This window comes from Pteronotus mesoamericanus, unplaced genomic scaffold, assembly GCF_021234165.1.
Source record: "Pteronotus mesoamericanus isolate MK-2021 breed Mesoamerican mustached bat unplaced genomic scaffold, CSHL_Meso_final contig_25, whole genome shotgun sequence".
NCBI classification, from domain to species: Eukaryota; Metazoa; Chordata; class Mammalia; order Chiroptera; family Mormoopidae; genus Pteronotus; species Pteronotus mesoamericanus.
The window spans coordinates 7,559,642-7,581,344 of record NW_026555105.1 but is presented as its reverse complement, the minus strand read 5'-3'; the positions used below and the strand labels follow the sequence as shown (position 1 = coordinate 7,581,344).

Genomic DNA, 21,703 nt, shown 5'->3' with positions numbered 1-21,703 from the left:
CACATGGATATTAACTAAACTTATTATGGTAATCATTTCACAAAATATGTAAGTCAAGTTATACAGTACACGATCACATATGTACATATACAGTACACGATACAGTACATATGTCAGTTATATCTCAATAGAATTAGAAAAAATAAAAAATAAATAAAAAGCACAATATACCCACTGTGCACACCTTTCTGGTAACAGTAGATTTAATCCTGTAGCAGCACATCCCTTTCTATGAATGCATAATTTATTTCATCAGCCCTTACTGCTGGACATTTAGGTTGTTTCTAGCATTTGCTATTACAAGCAACATGGCAATGAATATCTTGGTGTGTCTGTAGGCATGTGCAAGCATGTCTGTGGAATAATTCCTAGCAACAGAAGTTCAGGATTAAAAGAACGTGCATTTTATATTTTGATAGGGACAGGTTTGCCCACCAGCTTTCAGCCTTGAACTGAGAAACCTTTCCCAACACCGCCACCTGCTGCCTATACTGGGAAATGCAGCCATCCTGTTCCAAGCCCAGGGCTGCTCTCAGGAGGATGGCGGGTCCCCTTCTGCCTCCCTCCAGGGGAGCGAAGTGTCACCATGGAGCAAAGGGCAATGCAGACACCACTTTCCTGGAGAGGTAGTCGGAGCTGGGATGTGTCAGGTGATTTAGGCATAGCATTTTGCAATCAGACAAACCAAGTTTCCACTTTGCTGACCCTGCCCCCCACCAGCTGTGTCTATGACAAGGGACCTCTCTGAGCCTCAATTTTCTTACCTGCAAAGTGGGTATAATGATACTACACTTCCGACGTTGAGGGCAGGAGTCAATGAGATAAAGATTTGCCTCGAAAAAGATGTTAGGAGACACGAATAGGTAACTCACAGAGAGGAAAAGCAAATGGCTGAGAAAACATGAAAACATGTTTCATCTCAATCAACTGGGAAAAACCTATAAAGCCAGATGACCTTTGGTACCATCAGACTGGCAAGCCTTTAAAGGCTGAAAACTGCGTGTTGAGAAGGCTGTGGGAAAATGCAAATTAAAACAAGTTACTCAGCTCTGCCCATCAGATTGGTGAACAAATACAAAGACTGATAACATCTGGTGGGCTCCTTCCTTTTGGGTAGGCAGAGAAATTGCTCCATTTTTTTGAAATGATGTGGTAATGACTAATAAACATTTTAATGTGTATGCCCTTTGACCTGGAAAAACCCACTTCCAAGAAAATGTCATCAAGAGATAAAATCACCAGCAAGCAAGAAATAAAATCAGTACAGCAAGATACTATAATTGTCACACACACAAAAGGAAACGATTATAATAACCCTTTGGAGGGGCGTGGCTGCCTAAATACTGACATGTAAGGGCTGGAAGGGTGTCTATATCTTTTGTTAATTTTATGTCCTTCTATTTTGCTAGATTGTTTGTTTTTGTTTTTTTTACTTCAGTTTGTTCTGTCATGGATTTTCTGAGGTTTTCCTGAGACCTGCAAGGGTAAGCAGACCATTTGCAAATAGGGATAGTTTTAATTCTTATATCAGTAATTGATTTCCCTTATCTAATTGCATTGGCTAGCACCTAGAAGATGTTTATATTGACAGCGGAAAATATATTTATATTGTTAGCTTAAAAAAAATAAGTTGCAGGCCTGGCCAGTGTGGCTCAGTGGATTGAGCACTGGCCTGCGAACCGAAGGGTCGCTGAATCGATTCCCAATCAAGGCACATGTCTGGGTTGCAGGCCAGGTCCCTAGTAGGGGGCGCGTGAGAGGCAACCACACATTGATGTGTCTTTCCTTCTCTTTCCTCTTCCCTTCCCCTCTCTCTAAAAACAAATTTTACAAAGTTGCACATAATGGATATAACCCCCTTTTTAAAAAAATTACACACTCTAGATATGTATATCTGTCTCTATTTGCAAAATAGAATATTCCGACAAAATACTGTGAAGGGATGTATGTCAGCATGTTAACATCTATTTCTAAAGGAAGCTGGGCTTGGAAGAATGAATGTTACTACTTTTTACTGTCTACATCTATGAATTTTTACCCACAATAATATGTTTCTTAATTTAAACAATCTAATGGGTTCAAGTTTGGTTTATAACAATATATAAACAAAGGAAATGAAGTGATGAGCTGTTGTGAGCAATGAATGAGACAATACTTCATTAACCTGGTATCAGGCACATAAGGAAGCTCAAAAAGTTTTTTTTTTTTTCCCTTATTACCTCAGCCAATCCTGACAGCCACCTTCTAGGAAGGTCCTGCTCTTCTTCACATTTTACAGGTGAGATCCTCCGCCTTGAGCTTGGACGCCCACTCTGTGTCGCTCAGTCTGTCCCAGCACCCACCAGCACCCATGCCCCTGCCCCGGGCGCTCACCCACTGACAGGGAGCCTCGTGCCAGCTTCGGAAGCAGCAGTTCGAGCTGGCGGAAGGTGTGGAAGACGTCGGCTGAGTGGACGCGGTCCTGGGCCTGACTCTGAGGCGTACGTGGCAGGGCCTCGACTCCATACAGCGTCAGGTACCCGGCTCTGAGGACAGCAAACAGGAGGTCAGGGGTCCTCCTTGGTCACTCCCGGCCAGACCCTCCCATGGCAGCCTACAAGCTTTTCTCCATTCATATACCCAGGGAGCACCTAGTTTTCCTACTGTTTGCCCAGACTGTTCTGAGCCGGGAGACACTAAATAAAACAGACAAGCCCTCAATGCCTCACAGAGTAGACACTCTGGTGCAGGAGACAGGCCATAGACAAGAGAAATGGGTGAACTGATACGTCAGCCGCTGCTCCGAGGCATGTGGGAGGGAGCGGGCGAAGGGCCTTGCCATTAAGCTGACACCTGAAGGAAAGCGCAGAGGGCAGGGCCCGAGGCAGAGGGTACCGTGGGTGCTGACCTCTGTGGGTGCCGACCTCCAGAGGCAGGAAGGAGATGGGAGGGCTGCGGGGCAGCAAGGAGGCTGGTGAGGCTGGAGTAGAGCGACTAAGGGGGACAGCGGGGTGAGACAGAGCCCCAGGCCAGGTGAGCCAGCTCCTGCCCCTGCAGAGGGAATCAGGGCAGGCTCCCTGGAGGAGGCAGGGTCTGAGCTGAGACCTGCAGGGTGAGCAGGGAAAAAAGAGGGTCAAGGGGTTCAGGCAGAAGGCAGAGCCTGGGCGAAGGCCCAAGGCTGAGGGAGCAGCTCGGCCTGGTCAGAGCGGCCAGGTGACGCTGGTCCAGGCGCTGGAGCTGGAGTGCAAGCGGACAGGGGCAGAAGCAGTCTGGGAGCTGGCGGGGCTGGTCGTGCAGGGCAGGGGCTGCAACCATGAGAAGGCTGGGCTTGACCCAAGGGGTCAGGCGGGAGAGGGACAGGGCCTGGTGGGGAGTGGAGAAAGGATGAGCCACAGGAGCAAGTGTGCCCTGGGACGTGCGCGCGCCCGCGCGTGCTCTCTCCCAGCAGGAACAGTTCCAGAGGAAATGTTTTCACCTCCAGTCACCTTTAAATACTTTCAGGAGTCCCAGACCCACTGGCCTTCGTCCTGGGAGGAAAACCGCAGGTTTTCACTTTCTCTGCGGGGTGGGAGGGGCCTCTGCAGAGAGGCACCACCGAAGCCTGAAGCCTGTTACTCCCCTTGAGCTCCTCCTCGACCCTGGATCTGCCCGGAGCGGGATTTTCCAGAGGAGGGGAGGGTGGACGCCGAGTGAGGGAGGCTGGGGGCCGAGAGGGGCCTGTCTAGTCCTGACACTGCCTTACCCGCAAGGTGCAGGCACGTAGTGGGCCTTTGGTAAATGTTCCCTGGATAGATAGTTGGATGGATGGCTGGCTGGATGGATGGATGGATGGTTGGAAAGATGGATGGGAGGGAAGGTAGATGGATGGGTGGGTGGATGGGTGGATGGTTGAATGGGCGGGCAGGAGCGTAGCTGGATGGATGATAGATGGATGGACAGGAGGGAGGGTGTGCGGATGGATGAGTGGTTAGAACTTAACGCTGAGAACACTGATCTTGGGAGAAAATGGCAGGGTCATCATGGTTCTGAGCTCAGTCGTCCAGCACGCTGTCCGCCTTCCCCGTGCCCCACTCACCACCCGCCCATCCCGCAGCGCTGAGCGGAACAGCGCTTCCTTCAGAGCGGCTGAAACGAGCTCCTCCCAGAGTCTGGCCCGTGGCCTTCTCGAGCCTCTGCACCGGCCCAGGAGGGATCCTCTCCCCCTATCTGCCCCAGCCCTGTGAGGCCCTGGGCCCCCTTCTCCAAACGCCCCACTTCCCTTGGCAGAGTTGTAAAGGACAGCCCACACGCTGCATTTAGTCCACAGATGTGTGTTGTTTGGTCAACAGAGCTTGCCTAAAAACAAACTGAGTTTCAACATTTGGGGAAATTCACACAAAATCTGGACTTCCTCCTCATCTCATCTTGAAAAAGGGCAGGATCTGCCCCCCCGCCCCGCCCCCAAGCCTGTAGTCGGGCCTGGGAGCCCCGGGCAGGGGTCGAGTCACGGCCTCCCCTTTTAGACAGGGCCAGGCGGCCCTCAGCAGGCCCTGTGGCCCCCGTGACACCGCAGTTAAACACCGGTTGCCATTTGTCATCCCACTTGCACTGGTTTTTTAAATTAAAACAGAGAAACTTTTTCAAGTTTATACCATATTGTCTACCAAAATAGACAATAAAAAATAAACCCCCCAAAAGTCCATACCAAAAAGGCTACAAGGGGTCACACTGTGGAAGAGAGGGCCCTTCCGATGGCACCTGCACATCAAAATAACACATGACTTGGCTGAAGACAATAATGATGTGTGAATATACATATGATCTACAGGTGGCGCTAGGTGCTCTAAAGAAAAGGCTGGAATGAGGCTACATAGCAAGGGACGGCCATCCTATTAAATGGGGTGGCAGAAAAGGCCTCCCTGAAGGCGGTGACACTTGCGATGAGACTTAAATGAAGTGCAGTAGAAGCCATGAAGACGTGTAGGGAACAGCATTCTTAGGCACGGGAACAGAAACTGCAAAGGCCTTGAAGTGAAAGTATGCCTGGCTTGTTCAAGGGCAGCAAGGAGGCCCGGGAGATGACAGGGAAGAGAGCAATGGGGACACAGGCCGGGGATAAGAGCAGAAGGGGTTGGGGATGATCATGCAGGACCCTATAGGCCAGGAGGAGAACTCCAGATGTGACTCTGAGTGAGGCAGGGCCCCACAGGGGAAGGAGCGGTGGCATCTCACGGTTTGGGGCCATGTGAACCTGTACCTCCATACAAGGGCCTGTCATCCAAATTGCCCATCCCTTTCTATTTCAGGGGCTCCAGAGGTGACAAAAAGGCTCCTGGCTGCCAGGCAAGGAGGCAGGAGCCCCAGCCCAGGCCACAGGCCTTAAAGGCACAGGGACCCACTTACATCTGACCCTTGTGCTGTGCCTTCTGCCAACGTGGGCCCAAAGAGACCCAGCTGCCGCCACGTCATCCCCAGCGTCCCCAGCGCCACAGCTTCCTCGGGGACTTCTTTGTCCACACAGGGACGCACGGTGGCATGGCAGGAGCCAGGAGACCGGGGAGCTGCCTGGCCGTGAACTTGCTGGGTGGCTTCAGGTGCCCCTTTGCGGACCTCAGCTTGCTCCACGAGGGCAGGGAGGACCAAACCAGCTTGACCCAGACCAGTCACAGCCCTCGATGGTGGCTGCTCCCCTCGGGGGACAAGAGAGAGAAATGTGGATCTCTTACACAGCCAGGGTCTCACTTGAGAGTATAGGCTCTGCAGCCGGCCCTGCCACGTCCCCCGCACTGTGGGACGACTCCAGGCAAACGGCTTCGGCCCTCAGGCCTCAGTTTTCTTATCTGTCACGTGGGGTTTGTAGGGTGCCAGCCTCACAGAGCTGCTGCGAGGATGACATGCATTAACACACATGGAGCCTACACATATGCACATATGCATGTGTCACAAATGTGGCCAGGTGCCCACGTGTCAGCGAATGCCTGTCCTTTGTGCTGACACTGTGTCCCTCTAATGTTTTAGAGCTGAAGTGTCCTTTCTTTTAAGAAATGCCAGTCAGTTAATGGTACCACCAAAAATCAACGGGCTGCCCTGACTGTAGCTTTTGCCCTCACGCTCCTCCATCACCGCCCCCGCCCCAGTCGAATCCTTCAGCAGGTCCCTTCAGCTCCTTCCCCCGAATTATCGCCACCTCCCTGGTCCAGGCCACCATTATCTCTTACCTGGGCAACTGCAACAGCCCCTAACGGGTCCTCCTGCTTCCCTCTCATTGCTACACCCCTGACCTGCGGCCTCGTCTCCGCCCAGAAGCCAGAGAGCACTTTCATTCTATTTTATTTTAAACTTTATTTACTGATTTTAGAGAGCGAGCGAGCGAGAGAGAAGCATTGCTTTGTTGCGCCACCTCTTTATGCGCTCACTGGTCCTTCCTTGTATGTGCCCTGACAGCGAGTCACCCCCGCAGCCTTGGCGTATTGGGAGGACGCTCGGAGCAACCGAGCTCCCCGGCTCAAAGCGCCCCGAGGGCGTTTCTAAAGCCGTAAGTCCAACCATGTCAACCCCCTGCTTAACCCCCCAGTGTCGCCCATCTCACACAGAATAAATTCCAAAGCCAACAAGGCCCCTCTTTTTGGCCTCTGTCTCCTTTACAACTCGCAGGCTGAGCCAGGTAAATACCTGGGGTCTGAGACGCAAAATGCCACCTGGCAGTCTTTGCTTTCAGTGTCCCAAAGGGCTCCCCCACCCACAAAGTGCTCATGGTTCCCCAGCCACTCGTAACCGAGCCAGGCCCAGAGTGCTGGGCCCCCCGCAGGAGGGCGGGGCTGCCCGGGCTCACCGGAACAGGGCGCTGTAGGAGAAATCGAGGAGGCCCATCTCGTGCCAGCCACTGCCCGCGTCTGCGGCGTCGCCCAGCAGGACCGTGCGGAGGTTGGTGTACATGGCTTCTGTGAGCGCCTGCAGCTCCCTGTGGAGGAGGGTCCTGGGGCAGGGAACGAAGAAGTGAAAGAGCAGCTTCCACGGGGTGATATCCACCTGCGGGCGCCTCCCTCGCCAGACCTCAGGGTGCTTGGGCTCCGGTTTCTCGTTGGTAGCGGGGGCCTTGGGAAAGATCGGCTCTAACAAGACGATACTATCGCTTTCATCATCAGTGTCGACGACTGGTACTATTTATTGTGCTAAGCACAATGATCTCATTTTTGGCAGCTCTAGGGTTAATGGTTACCATTATGATACTCATTTTACAGACAGAGAAACTCAGAGACTCAGAGGGAAGTGACTTGCCCAAGGTCACCCGACCAATAAGTGATACGGCTGGGATTGAAACTTTGATCTGCGTAACTCTGGAGTCTGAGCTCTTTAAAAAATAAAAAAACAACAATAACAAAACCATTTTATTTATTTATTTTTAGAGAGAGGGGAAAGGAGGGAGAAAGAGGGAGAGAACATTGGCTGCCTCTTGCACGCCCTCAGCTGGGGGCCTGGCCCACCACCCAGGATTGTGTCCTGACCGGAAACTGAACGGGTGACCTTTCTGTTTACAGGCCAGCGCTCAACTCGCTGAGCCGCCCCAGCCAGGGCACCATAATAGTCTTCACCACGATAGTCTATCCCTCCTCAGGGCACACAAGCTTGGGTAGAACCCCTTTAGTCTGAGTAAACCCCAAGTTTCTTGGATAACTGAAGAGGGGAAGAAAACTTCCAGAGGGTTCCATGAACTTTCAGGTCATAAAAGCTTTTGGATGTTCAAGTTGGAAGAGCAGCACACATGACCCATGTGAGATAATGTGTGTAAAGGGCTTAAGAGAGCACCTGGCACATTAAGTAAGTGCTCAGCAAATGGGAGGTTGTGATAGGCCTTGACCCTGACCTTGTTTTCCCGATCCCACTCCAGGCACTAGTCCTCTACAGAGAGAGTAGATGCAGCAGCCATGCCAACCTGAGAGGAATTCCCAGAAACCCTTGGGGGCGGACACTGGAGGAAACAGGGGTCCTCCCTGGGTAGTGGGGTAGGATGTAGTGAACTGCGGGCTCTTATTGCTAATGAGCCCTTATGACCCCCTGGAATGGCGGGACCCAGGACACTCAGGCTCAGAGATACTCCTAGCAGCTGTCCCACAAAGCCAAGGTCACTGCCTCGCGTCAGTGTGTCCCTCACAGGGCTGGCCTTTCCTCAGCGTTAGCCGTCCTGCGAAACCCAGCCTTCCAGGCACTTTACCTAACTCCGGGCGGTCACTCTTCGTGGACATGGAGCAGTAAAGATTAGCATCAGCCTGCGGGGCCCTTAGGGGTGGGTGCAGAGTCTCATTTCCTCAGTATCTTGGGGGGAGGAGAATGGGCTGTGGAGTCTACAGACTTGGGTTCAAATCCCAGCTCTGCCACTTACTAGCAGTAGACCTTGGGCAAGTCACTTCGCTTCTCTGAGCCTCATCTGTAAAATGAGAATAGAAAATACCTTCCTCTTGAGGCTACTGCACGAATATGGACGTGTGCCTATCGAACACCTGGCATGTGCTAGGTGTCCTCAGAGGTGGCTGGCATCCCTCTGTGCCCCCTGCGTCTAGGATGGTGAGCAGTGGAGAGCAGGTCCTCAGATGTTTGCTCAGTGAATACAGAGTCAACATCCTACTGTTGATGTAAGTGTCCCTTATAGTTCACATGCTCCACTTCCTAGCTGTGTGACCTAGAGCAAGTCACTTCTCTGGGCCCCACTGTCCTCATCTATAAAATGGGGCTGAAAGTTACTTACCCTCCAGCAATGCCAGCAGAATAATGAAATCGTGCATGATGCCTGACATAGACTATATACTCAAAAATATTAACCACCCTACCCTCCTCCCTTCATTTTACAGATGTGGAAACAGGCTTGGGATGAGCTGGGGGAAGAAGCTTCTCCAAAGTCACAAGGCTAGGAAGGAGTGGAGCTGGGATGCGAACCTAGGTTTGGCTGACCTACACCCTGGTCTCTTTCTATGCAAATCAGAGCTGCCTTCTAAGAAGTAAAGAGTTCTTCCTCAGTCCAAATATTTTGGGTTGCTGTATCTTTTGTTTTTGTTTGTTTCCTTGAAACAAAATGTCTTTACTGGACACCAGCTGAGACAAGCGCGACTGGAACTAGCAGGTGGAAGCAGATCGCCCCCCCCCAGCCCCTCCCGCAGGTGCCATGTTCAGCCACTCACGGTTTCATCTTGGCCTTTTCATCGCTGGGGTTGTAATGCGGAAGCTGCACGTCGAAAATCCTCTCCATGAGGAAGACAGCGTAGGCGTGGAAATCCAGCTTGGTGCGAGGCTCCCACACCACCGCGTCGTAGGAGTGTGGGTCCAGGAGGACAGTGACGTACCTGCCCCCCACCAGCACCTGGGGAGTTGGCAGGTTAGCGCGAGGGGTGCCGCTCTGAACTACAGCAGCTGTCCGCGGTCAAGGGCTCACCCGTGCCACGCACTGGCCCTTCAGGTACCTAATGGACAATGGTCTTTCATCCGCCCCTCACGACCACCCTGTGAGAGACGCTGTCATTGACCCCTTTAGAGCCATAAAGCGAGGCTTAGAGAAAGCACGAAAGGGCCCAAGGTGACATAGCCGAGAAGTGGCAGAGCTAGAACTGGAATGAACCCGAGGTTGTGCCCTTAACTACCTCAGTCTTAAGCACCTGCCATGGTCATCTTGCTTATTGTCGCACCGCCAGCCAGGAGGGCGGCTGCCCACAGAAGGCGGCAGGTGGACGTATGTGCATCATGGGTGGATGGAGGGATGGACGGACGGGTAGATGGATGGAAGGATGTTTGTGGATAAATGCTAGCGGATAGTTATAAATGGGTGGATGGATAGATGGGTGGATAAATGCATGGAAGGAAGGAAAGAAGGAAGGACAGATGGACAGGAGATACTGCTGGGTAAATGCTAGAGAATGTGCCAGCAAGACCCACTTCTTTGGGAGGCTGAGCTCTGTAGGCAGCACGCGGCCCCAGACGGGAAGGAAACAGCACGGGAGGGACGACAAAGGGAAGGGCATCTCCCTCAAGTGTCTGTGCAGCCGTCACACTGTGGTCTGTGAGTCACGTTAGTCAACCCCTCTTAAGAGATACAGGCCAGCATCTAAGAGAACATGCTATTGGGCGGATTGTTAGATGGGTGGATAAATGGAAGGACAGATCACTGAATGTATGTTGGATGGAAAGATGGGTGGATAGGCAACTAGAGGCTGGCTGGAAACTAAATGCATGGATGAATATTGGGAGCGTGGATGGCAGGGTGCTAAGCGGATGTGGGGTAAATGGATGGAAGGGTGAGTGTTGGAGGAATACAAGTTGGAAAGACCCATGGAAAGGGATGGGTGGCGGTTGTTTGGATGTTAAAGGGATGGATAGATGGAGATATAAACAGATGGATGTGGAATGGATAAATAACTGAATGCTGGGTGAATAGCGGCAGGTGGATGGAAACATGGGCAGACAAGTGGAAGAAGGAAGTTGATGGAAATTGAATATACCACTGAAAGTTGGGTGGATGTGAGGTACATGAGTGGGAGAGTGCTGGATAAACTTGGGAAGACATACGGAAGGACAGATGATGGATACATGGAGGATAGACGAATGCTGGAGAGGAATATAGAAGGATGGGTGGATGAGTGGATAGATGCAGGATTAATGGGAATGGAATATATGAATGAGTGTGTTGGGTGGCTATTGGGAGGCAAGGGTGCTGCTTAGATAGGCAGAAGGGGATAAGGACGGGTGGATGCTGGATAGATGGGAGCCGAATGAATGGATGGAAGTCGGTTAGATGGATGTTGCAAGTATTAGATAGATACTGAATGACTGTATAGCTCGATGTCAGGAAGATGCTAGAGGGATAATGAAGGGAAGGGTGTTAGATAATGGTTGGATGGACAGTTGCATAGTCATGTAGATGGAAAGTCGGCAGGACCACAGGATGGATGTTGCATGAGTGGGTCAGCGTATGGATGGATGTTGAATGAGTCAGTAAACACCAGGTATGACGGGCCCGGCTGCTCGTCCCCTTCCCTCCCAAGAAGCACAAGAGGTACTTACAGTAAAGATATCACCGTGCTTCTCCTTCATCTTCGTGAGGAAGCCGGCAGCATCCTTTCCAAACTCCAAGGCGTAGCCCAACCAGGGGATGCTGCCCAGGTCCAGGGGAGGCTCGCCAGGTCGCCTGCAGAAACCACCGTGCGCACCACCATTTGACAAAGCAGGGGAGAGGGTGCAGAGTGCAGGGCATGGGCGGGATTTTAAGTAGAGAGGGGAGGGCAGGCTTCCTTCCTTACAGGTTGTGAGAGAGGGAGCCTCGTGGATATCTGGAGGAAGAGCCTCCAGGCAGAAAGAGCAAGTGCAAAGAGCAAGTGCAAACCCTGGGGTTGAACCGTGCCTGGCGTGTTCAAATAACAGAGGCTAGTACAGAGGCTAAGTACAGAGGCTAGTGTGGCTGCGCTGGAGGGCACAGGAAAAGTAGTAGAGGTTGAGGCCAGAGCAGTAACGAGGCCTAGGCCTTGCAGGGCCTTGCAGGCAGCTGTGAGGACTTCTTCAGCTTTGTCTCAGTGAGGTGGGAAGTCTGAAGAAGAGGAACATGATCTGGTTTAGGTGGGGGGTTTTGGGCTTTTGTGTTTCTTTGTTTTAACTGGATCCTTTTGGTTGTTGAGTAGAGAATGGACGGTAGGGGACTGAGAGCCAAAGCTGGGGGACCAGTTGATGGAGGCGGTCATCTCTCTTAGGGTGGGAGAGCTTTCCAGAACCCAGCAGTGCAAAGGCACAGAGCTATCGGGTTGGGCCAGCACGGCCCGGGGCTTTGGTCCCCTCATACTCCCTGTCGTGCCCACAGAGAAAGGGGGACACTGGAGAGCGCGGCTCAGAATCCGAGTTATCTTAGGTGGCCAGAGGCCAGGCCCCTGGGCTGTGGGGATGCCCCGGGGGCACGTGCTAGCTCGGCCTGCGGGTGGGAAGGTTGGGTGCGTGACAGCCAAGGTCAGAATCATCTGCAAGAGCCGAGCAACTCCTCTGAGAATCTAACAACAATATTTATAACTCACTGTGATAGACAGGACTCTGAGATGACCCATACCTTTCTACAACCCCCTCCCGTGGAGTGCGGGATAGATGGTACAGTTGACTTTACAGAAGAACAATCCTCCTTAGTGGGCCTCACCTAATCAGGTGGACACAGGGTTTATAAGAAGCAGGCTGTTCCTGGCAAAAGACTCGAAGCATGAGAGAGACATGTCATCAGAGGGTCTTCGTTGCTGGCTTTGAAGATGGAAGGGGCCACACAACCAGGAATGCTGGTGACGTCTAGGAGCTATGAGGGGACCTTATCTGACAGCAAATGGGGACCTTGGTCCCACAACCACAAGGAACTGAACTCCTCCAGATTCTTCACAGGAGATAGCCCCTTCTACCCCTTGACTTCAGCCTTGTAAGGCTCTGTACAGAGAACCCAGCCACGCCATGCTTGACTTCTGACCTGCTGGACTGTGAGCTAATGAACAATAAGCTGCTAAGTGCGTGGCAATTGGTTATGCAGCAAAAGATAACTAATCCCTTCAAACGTACCCGGCACTTGCACGGGGCTCTGCCCTTGGCCAAGCCCTTGGTGGGTATGAAGTGGTCTATGAACCTCATCTTGTTCTCCCCTGCTGCCCTTGGAGGGGTAGCTAAGGAGACGTGCCTCGTGATCACAAAAGGAGCCTCAGCCTCACAATATTGTAGGGCTGACGCTCCCAGTGGACCCCTTGGAAGTCCCTAAGCCCAGGCTGGGACCCATGTTGCAGTCTTCGAATTATCAGAACCCCAGGGAGGCAGAAAGCTCCCTGTCTGCTGAGAGAGTGAGTGAATCATCCCAGCTCTCCTCACTGTGGATTCAATTCGCTCCTTCACCAAACGGTGACTACGAAGCTGGAGACACAGCAGTGAACAGGACAGACAAGGTCTCCGGCCTCGCTGGGCCAAGAGATAGACAAAAACACACACGAAAAAGCAAAATTGTTTCAGAAAGTGAAAAGTGGGATAAAGAAAATAAAGAAGATGCAACTCAACAATGAAAAGAGAAAGAACCCAATTTAAAGACGCACGAGGGATTTGAATGGACAGCTCTCTGAAGAAGACACACAAATGGCCAGGAAACACACAAAACTTGTACACTACTGTTCATAGTAGCATTATTCATAACAGCCAAAAAGTGAAGCCAACCCAAAGGTCCATGGACTGATGAATGGATAAATAGCATGTGGTCTACTCATGCCTGGGAACATCAGTCAGCCATAAAAACGAATGAAGCACTAAATCATGCCAGAATGCGGAAGAACCTCAAGACCATTGTGCTAAGTGAAAGAAGCCTGACATAAATGGCCACGTATTGTGTGATTCTATTTCTATAGAATGTCCAGAAAAGGCAGATCAATATAGATGGAGAGTGGATCGGTGGTTGCCAAGGGCTGAAGAGAGACGGATGATGAATGACCTCTAATGGGTAAAGCGCTTCTTTTTGGAATGATGAGAGTGTTCTGGAGTTAAATAGTGGTGATGGTTGCACAAACCTGTGAACAGACTAAAAACCTGAATTGTGAATTTTGCAGTATGTGCATTATATTTCATTAAAGACAAAAAAGAAGGGTGATACAAGATAGTGAGGGGCTAGCTCCGAGAAGGCGGTGAGGGCCGGCCTCTCCAAGACCCAAGGATGAGAAGGAAGTACAGTGGAAGAGAGGAGAGAAGAGCATTAGAGGCAGAGGGAACAGCAAGTGCAAAGGCCCGGGGGCGGGAACGCACTTGGTGAGGTTTTTCACGACAGCAGAAACCAGTGGGGCTGGAGTGGAGAATGCGGGGAGGGGTTGAGAGGTAGATGATGTTGGAGCTGACCTGTGGACCACGAGGACCCAGAAGCCAAGGAGAGAGCCTGGCTTGTACGTCAAGTGTAATGGGAATCCTCTGGAGGGTTTGAAGTGGGAATTGGGAAGTAATGTGGTTTTGCTTTTAAAAGGTGCAACCTGGGGGGGAGACAGCAGGGACATGTCAGGAGGCTACTGCAGCTATCAGAGAGCAATGACGGAGGAAGCGAAGTGAAGGCCGGGCCCCCAGGGAGCCAGTCCGAGCATCCAACTCCTCCCCTTCAGGGCAGGGGGTGGATTTTGAGCTCCTCCAGTAGTGGGGGGGGGGGGGGGGAGCAGGGCGGGGGCGAGCACCAACTTCTCCTCATCCCTCTTCCCCTTCCCTCTCCGCCTTCCTCCACCATGGCCTCCTGCCCCTTCGGTCTGGCTGTCCCCCAACATAACCCAAAGGGTGGGACAGGTGGTGAACAAAGAGACTGGACAGATTTGAGAGCCAGAGTTTAGGAAAAACAGGAGCGGAACCAGAGAGGAGGCTCGTGGGCGTCAAGAAGTGCCACTTGCAGACCCTCCTCCTCTCTCCCCAGCCCCCACTCTGCCTCTGAGCCCGTCATGGAGGAGGCCTGCAAAGTCGCAGGCCTGGGATTCTAGGGGGGTGCCAGGGAGGTGCCAGGACCTTCTCCTTCCCCTTGTCTTCTTGTGAACCCCTGGGTCAAGGCCATTTCTCACAGGCTCCATTTAAAGGTGGGGCGCCACACTGGCAGAGCGCGGGTGGGAGGAACCTGCTGGCCGGATGCGCACCAGCCCAGACAGGCAGGTCAGGGAGAGAGCAGCGTTTTTGGCAGGAGGGCATGGTGGCTATGAGCCCAACTGTAGCGCCACACTTTCTGGCTTCAAATCCCAGCCACGCACTTGCTGGTTGTGTGGCTTTACTTCTCCATGCCTCAGTTTCCTCACCTGTAATACAGGATTGACAACACTGCTGACCACATCAGGTTGTGATGCAGATCAAGAGAGTTACAGATAGAACAGGGAGTGCCTGGTACCTTGTCACCAGGGAAAAGCTGGTGGGGCCTGAGGAGCCGGACCCATTAGACTCCCGGGTGCCATTATTTGAGTAAAAGCAGTACGTCAGGTGCTACGTTTTTTCCAAAGGTGTCCTTGCTCAGTAATAATGGTTAATAGTAAGTGGGCTCTGGCTGTACCACGCTATGAGGAAGGAATTATTACTATCAAGCCCATCTTACAGCAGGTAAAACTGAGGCAGAGCAGCTGAGTCACTGACCCGAGGGCCCGCTGTGCAGGACCTGCGTTTCTAGTCCAGGCAGGTCTGGCTGCAGGGAGGCTACCCTGCCCCGCCGCCCGGTCGCCCCAAGGGGACATCTGCACCACCTGCTTTGCAGATGAGGAAACTAAGACACACAGGGTCAGCAACCTGCCCCCAGGCACGGCCTGAGAGTTCCCCCTAAAGGGTCTTTGAGGACGTGGGTGGGGCAGGGGCTTCCTTTCCCACCCTTCATCCCCGCTGCTCCCCAGCAAGCCAGGTGTTATTTCTGGCAGCTTTCATCTTTCCCTAGAAAAGTCCCAAGGAGGGGCAGACAAAGGCAGGAAGCTGGGAGCCCAGGCGTCTGACCAGGGCCCTGAGCTAAGTGAGGCCAGGCAGCATTCTAGTGTGATGCAGCCTGGTGGCCCGCGGGGGCGAGGGAGGCTCTATTTTGGGGCCTGCGGTCTCTAAACTCCCTCCCCCGCCAACACTTCACTGTTTCCGGGCAGTGCCAGCCTCCTGCCCACGTAGCTGACTGCCGCCAGCCTGTCCTGGTTCAGACCCCAAGGCATCTTTTGTAATTTTTAATTCCAATCCCTGTAGTTTTAATTTCCATGCTGTGGGGTCCTCCAAAAACAGCCCACTCCTCACTCAGAGACCCCGCCGCCAACTGTGCCGCCGGGCCTGTCTCTCTCCACACAACCCTGTGCAAATCTGGAGAGAGAGGCAGGAGGGTCCCTCCCCCACCTGCGTGTCTCTCCAAGTATCACAGCCTCACTGGAGGGGAGTCCCGTGAGGGCGGGCACTAGTCATTGACCACAGGGCCTGGCCCCCAGTAGGTGCTTAATAAACTAGCATCCGGTGAATGAATCATGCACACAGATGGTGCTCAGGGAGCAGCACCTGCCTTCCAGAGTTGCTAAGAAGGGCAACGAAGCCAGTGTAGGCTAAGCACCTGGCAGATAACCCATGCTCGGTCTTGCCCAGGACAGGGGTGGCATCGCTTGGCTGGGCAACGTTGGAGGACTGCCCAACCTCTCTGTCCGGCAGTTCAACTCACTGCAGGGCCTCAGGCTCGGTGAGGGTTTAATGGAAGAACACAAGGGGGCCGCTGGCCCGTTAACCAGAGGCCTCCCTAACCTACTCTTACTACCGCCTCTCATGGCCTCCCGCGGTGTAGGAAAAGCAGTGGCCACCTTGCTCTAGTTTTTGTTTTCCTGTTTTTGTAAATAATAGACACAGATTCAGAGAACTGTTTCTCAACATACACAGATTCAGAGAACTGTTTCTCAACATAAGAAAAAAACCTGTATAGTGATAAATAGAACTGCTGCATGATACAGAGGCAACAGGGAGAGGTGGGAACTGTGGCAAGGTCTACAGAGGGCTCTACTACTGAGTCCTAGACAAGTGTTGTTAGGTCGTCCAATTTTTTCCCAAGAAGCTGGAAATCCAGAGCTCTGTACATGGAGTCCCCCAATTCTCTCCCCCTGCGCTGTGTGGAACACGCCGGCCCCACCTGGGGCTGGACCCGGCCCCAGACAACCTTTTGGTGACCTCTGGTTAATAGATGTTAGAGGGAGACAGCTTTATTTGTTCCTAGAATTCCATATTCTGCAAGGGCCCAGATCAGCCCTTGAACCACCAGGAACCCTCACCTGATGCCACCTGGGGCCTCTGGGCCCCCAGGACAGGGGCTTCCCACCCAGAAGACCTCTCCCAGGACTCCCCGCGGCAGCCACGCGAGCCCGAGGAGGAAAAGATGCACTCAGCCTAGCGAAGTGGCTGGGGCCTGCGAGACCAGCGACACGAGCCAGCTCAGAGGACAGATGCAGGAACGCGGGCGGGGAAGCAGGAAGGTCCGACGCTGGTGTGGCAGCCACAGCCTCCGTGGGCAGGGGAGCCGGGTTCCCAACTCCCGGCGCACCGCCCCTCCCGGGCCGACACACTGCCGGTTAGCAAGCTCGGCTTAAAAGTTCTTGCCATAATTGCAGAAATTTGAATTTGGACTTGGAACTAGATGACATTAAGAATTATTTTTTATATTCTCAGGATAACAGAACCACAATTGGCATCGTTTTTTCGCATGCATGTTGAGATATTTAGTGGTAAGATAAATGGCACCTGTACTCTGTTATGAATTGTTGACAACTGTCAAATCTGGGTGACGGGTACATGGAGGTCCTTATACTATTCTTTCTATTTTCCTGTATAGTTGAAATTTTTCCTAAGTAAATTGTTCTGATTTTACACAGCACAAAGCCATGGGGAAGGAGAGAGTTGTTGACTGACTGAAATAGTGCTTTTTTCTTTTTACTGGGAAAAGCGTAAGTTTGGGAATTGGCTAAAGGAGGAACAGAATTTCTGTGCGACCACAGGTCACTCAGCCTTTCTAGGCCCGGGCTGTAGGATGGGGTGATGAGTGTTAAATCAGGGTCAGTCAGGAGAAAGGCACGGTCCAAGGGAAGTAAGTGCAGGGCCTTGCCTGTTTTGACCCAAACTTTGGGTCACCGTCTACACAGCATCAGCGGCATCCACCTCTTTTTCCAACACTTGGTTCTTTGTCCTTTTGTAAGAACCTTCTCCTGGTAGCTGCATCTCTCACTATCTTAACATCATGTAGTTCTAAGACTATTTTTAAAGACTTCATTTATTTATTTTTAGAGAGGGGAAGGGAGGAAGAGAAGGAGAGAAACATCAATGTACCAGAGAAACATCGATTGGTTGCCTCTTGCATGCCCACAGTGGGGGACCTGGCCCGCCACCCAGGCATGTGCCCTGAATGGGAATCGAACCGGTGACCTCAGAGTTTGCAGTACGCCACCCATCCCACGGAGCCCCACTGGTCAGGGCTCTAAGACTTCTGTGCATTCGGATCACAAATATAATGTGTGCAAAGAGCAAGAAGTCATGTTTCCTAGGAATTCAAATTCCATTCAGCCCCGATTTTTAATCCAAGCAGAGCTTGGGCAAGTTGCTTGATCTCTCTGAGCCTCAGTTTCCTCCTCTGTAAAATGGGGGTAAAAGAATGGCCCTCAGTGAGTCTGGAGGAGGAAATGAGACCGGGGGCTTAAATGGAGTCCCCATTGGATCTCCCCAGGGTCTGTGCAACTGCCCCCCAGCTGTCAGTGACCCCTGCACCTATATTGCTACTCCGTACCCACTCGTTGACCCCCTCCAAGTTGCGAACAGATATAAAAATAAACAACTCACCCTCAAAGATAAATTAGTTCTCTGGATCCAGTAAGACTGAGCTAAAACAATGTTTAACTGGCATTCTACTAACCCAGCAACTCCACTCTCACCTACTATCATCATCATCCCCACTTCGAAGACTGGGAAGCTCAGTGGTTACTCAACTTCTTTTTCTCAGAGGCTGGAACTCTTCACACTCCGAGCACCCGGTCCCCTGCCTCCCATGGCTGCCCCCATCACCTCAAGAAAAATACAGCCGCCCCGAGAAAAGCACACACCAGGAAGCCGTACAGGAAAACCACCAGAGCACAGCGTCTGAAATAGCAAAAACACTACCAATCCATCAATAGGGACAGGAATAAAAAGGCAAAAAGAAAAGCCTGCCCCTATTCATACTATGGAATCCTACACAGAAAATCAAAAGGCTGAATTAGATCTCCACGTAGCAATGTGAACAAATGTCAGAGCTGAAATCTGGAGTGAAGAAAAATCCAAGGTAAGGTCTGAAAACACTTCTATACAGAGTATCCAAAAAGCCTGGCAATTAGGAAAGATAATTCATTTCATCATAGGGAAACTTACTTGTTGTCTTTTTTTTGTTGTTGTTAAGTAACAGCACTATTTCTTTTTTCTTTTTCTTTTCCAGGCCAATGATTGAATATACCCTGTTCAATTTCACCGGAAGATGTGTCTGATTGTTGAAGAAAAATATCATGAACTTCTTGTTTGGAAATTCAACTAACATACTGTTTAAAAATAAAGAGCTTCCAGTCTGGACCCTGCCTCCCACTTGCCCTCCCTTCGAAGCGGGAACCAGAGAGAGCAGCTTGCACTCAGGGCTGGTCCTGTGGGGAGGGTGTTACTTTTACAGAGGGTCAGACGGAGAGCTGCTGCCACCTTCCCTTGTGGGTTTCTTACGTCGCTGGCAGAGTAAGATTTTCCAAAATCTAAAAATCTTCTGCTGCCACTTAACCCAATCCAAGGGCTCTGAGTTTTGATTTATTTTATTTGTTTTCATTTTTTGAAGTCTTGGAAAAAAGGGAAAAGGACGGTTTCTTTCATTGGCTTGAGATCAGGAGTCCCCTGACCTTGGGCTTTACAAAAGTTACGCAGTTAATCAGCCTTGGACGGTGTGGCTCAGGTGGATGGACGGTTGTCTTGTGCACAAAAGAAAAAAAAAAAAAAAAAGTCCCTGGTTTGATTCCTGGTCAGGGCATGTACTTAGGCTGCGGGTTAGAGCTCCAGTTGGGTCGTATGTGCGAGGCAGCTAATTGGTTTCTCATATTGATGATGTTTCTCTCTCCCCCTGCCCCCCTGCCCTCCTCTCTCCCTCCCTACCTCTCCCCAGCCCCTTCAAATCAATTTAAAAAATTAATTAAAAATAAAAAGTTTCCAGGCAGTTTTTGAAACTCTCAGACACTCTGATTTAAACACACACACACACACACACACACTTACACTGCCCTGTCTTATCTATAGGCTCCCGTCCAATGTCCTAATATGTATGTAAGTAATTGTAACAACAGCAGGGGAGACTGAAGAGATACGACACCCTGGGTTGGATTCTGGACTAGAAGGAAGACATGAATGGAAAAACTGCTAAAATGTAAATAAAGCCTGCAGTTTGGTTAGTTGTAACAGACCAGAGTTGGTTTTTAGTTTTGACAAATGTATCTTATACCAGAAAATGTTAAGAAGAGGAGAATCCAGGCATGGGGCATTGGGAACACTTTGTACTACCCTTGCAATTTCTTTGTTAATACAACAATAGTCTACAATGAAAAATGTATTCTAAAAAAATCTGGAAGGTTGCCCCAAACAGGAGTGGTCCGAAATTGTCGGAAGGGTGGTTAGGAGGGCTTATCCCTGACAGGATATTTGTTTTAAGTCAAAGGTATTCGGCTATTCCTTGCGCGATTCAAATTAATTTTTTAAATGTTTTAGAGAATGAGAAAGGCCTCCTGCCATCTCCCTGACTTGAGGGGTATGAGTTTTTTACTTTTTCTCCTAAGCTGCAGATTCTCAATGGAGCAGAAATCCTAGACCTTTGGGACTAGGAGGCTGAGACATTTCACCCTGGTTCTACCTGCCGAGGCCGCAGGACCTCAGGGCAGGGGAGACCCCCGCCTGGGCCTCAGTTTCCCCCCTGAGCGGGGGAGACACCGAGCTCCCCCAGCCCCCGGGTCCGGGCCGGGGACTCCTGTGGAAGGTGGCTTCAGGGCTGGAAAGCGGGCGCCTCCCCCGGCCTCACCTCTCCCTTCTGTGGAATGGGGGTGAGGAGAAGGCTGCACCGCCGGACTACACGGAGCAAAGCCGGGGTTCGACACCCGCCAAGACGGTGCTGCATCCTGCTAGCGGCGGGAGAGCGGGAGCGGGGGCCTCTTCCAGGGGGCGTCATCCTGAGCTTGTCTACGCACTTGCCCTCACCCCCAGACCCTGGGTCCTCACCTGGCACCCCCGCGCCGGTCCCCGCGAGCGCGCTCGGGGCCAGGCCCGGCCGACCGCGCCAGTGCGGCGCGTGTCAGCCCCCTGGGACCTAGCCCGCGTCCCCACCACACCTTCCGGAGCCCCTACCCCACTGCCTTACAGCGGCGGCAAGGCCCGGCCCCTCCCGGAGACAAGCGCGGGAGCCCCTTGTGCGAGGGGCCGGCGCTCCCACTTCCGCGGGGCTCGCTCCGGGGGTGTGGGGTGGCAGTGGGAGGTTGCCCCGAGCACTGGGGCGGAGGGGCACGTCGCGGCCCGGGCCTGCCGCTGCCTCCGCGACCCCCAGCGGCAGCCCGGGCCCGGGAGCGGAGGCGCCCCCTTTGTCCGGCGGGGCTGCGGGGCCGGGCCGGGCCGGCGGGGGGCACTCACCGCGTGCGCCGGCGGGTCAGCAGCAACAGCAGCAGCAGCGCGGCCAGGAGGCCGAGGAGCACGGCCCAGGGCATGGTCCGGCCGGCGGGCGAATCTGCAGCGGCCGAGCGCGGGAGACTGCGGGCGCGCTCGGGGGCGGCCCGGCCCACCCAGGTGCCTCTCTCCGCCCCGGGGCCCTCTCTCCAGCCCACAGGCCGGGCCCATTTAGGGGCACGGGGCGGGGCCGCCGAGCCCTCCCAGGTCCCCAGGGGCCGCTGGGGGCGTTCTTGGAGACCCCTCCTCTCGGCCCGGCCCGAGACCGGCCCCCGTGCCGCGGGCCAGGAGTGTGTGTGGGGGGCGGGGCGGGGGGCGGGTAGAAATGTGGAATGGAGGAAAGGGGAGATGCGGGTTGGAGATGACGGGGGTGCGGTGGGTCTGGGTGGGGAGAGGATGTGCAGGGAGGGAGAAGTTCTGTGAGGGTAGAAAGGGGGTGGGGGGAGGGGGAGGTGAAAACCTGCGGGTCGGGAAGGGAGTGTGAGGTTGGGAAGATGACTGGTGGAAGGGTGGGCGCTGCCCATCGCTTTCCACCTCAACCACTTCTGAGGCAGGAGATAGTCAGAAA

General features: G+C 52.7%; 1 protein-coding gene across 1 annotated transcript in view; it reads right to left on the bottom strand.

Moving 5' to 3' along the window:
- Positions 1 to 21,275, bottom strand: part of PTGIS (prostaglandin I2 synthase) — a 39,398-nt gene extending 18,123 nt beyond the window's left edge. Inside the window, exons 1-5 of the mRNA XM_054573616.1 lie at positions 21,103 to 21,275; positions 11,005 to 11,128; positions 9,132 to 9,310; positions 6,791 to 6,934; positions 2,374 to 2,525 (exon numbers count right to left, since the gene is read on the bottom strand). Coding sequence (XP_054429591.1) covers positions 2,374 to 2,525; positions 6,791 to 6,934; positions 9,132 to 9,310; positions 11,005 to 11,128; positions 21,103 to 21,176 — 673 coding nt within the window. The 5' untranslated portion in view covers positions 21,177 to 21,275. The remainder of the gene's footprint in view (positions 1 to 2,373; positions 2,526 to 6,790; positions 6,935 to 9,131; positions 9,311 to 11,004; positions 11,129 to 21,102) is intronic.
- Between the last annotated feature and the right edge of the window lie 428 nt (positions 21,276 to 21,703).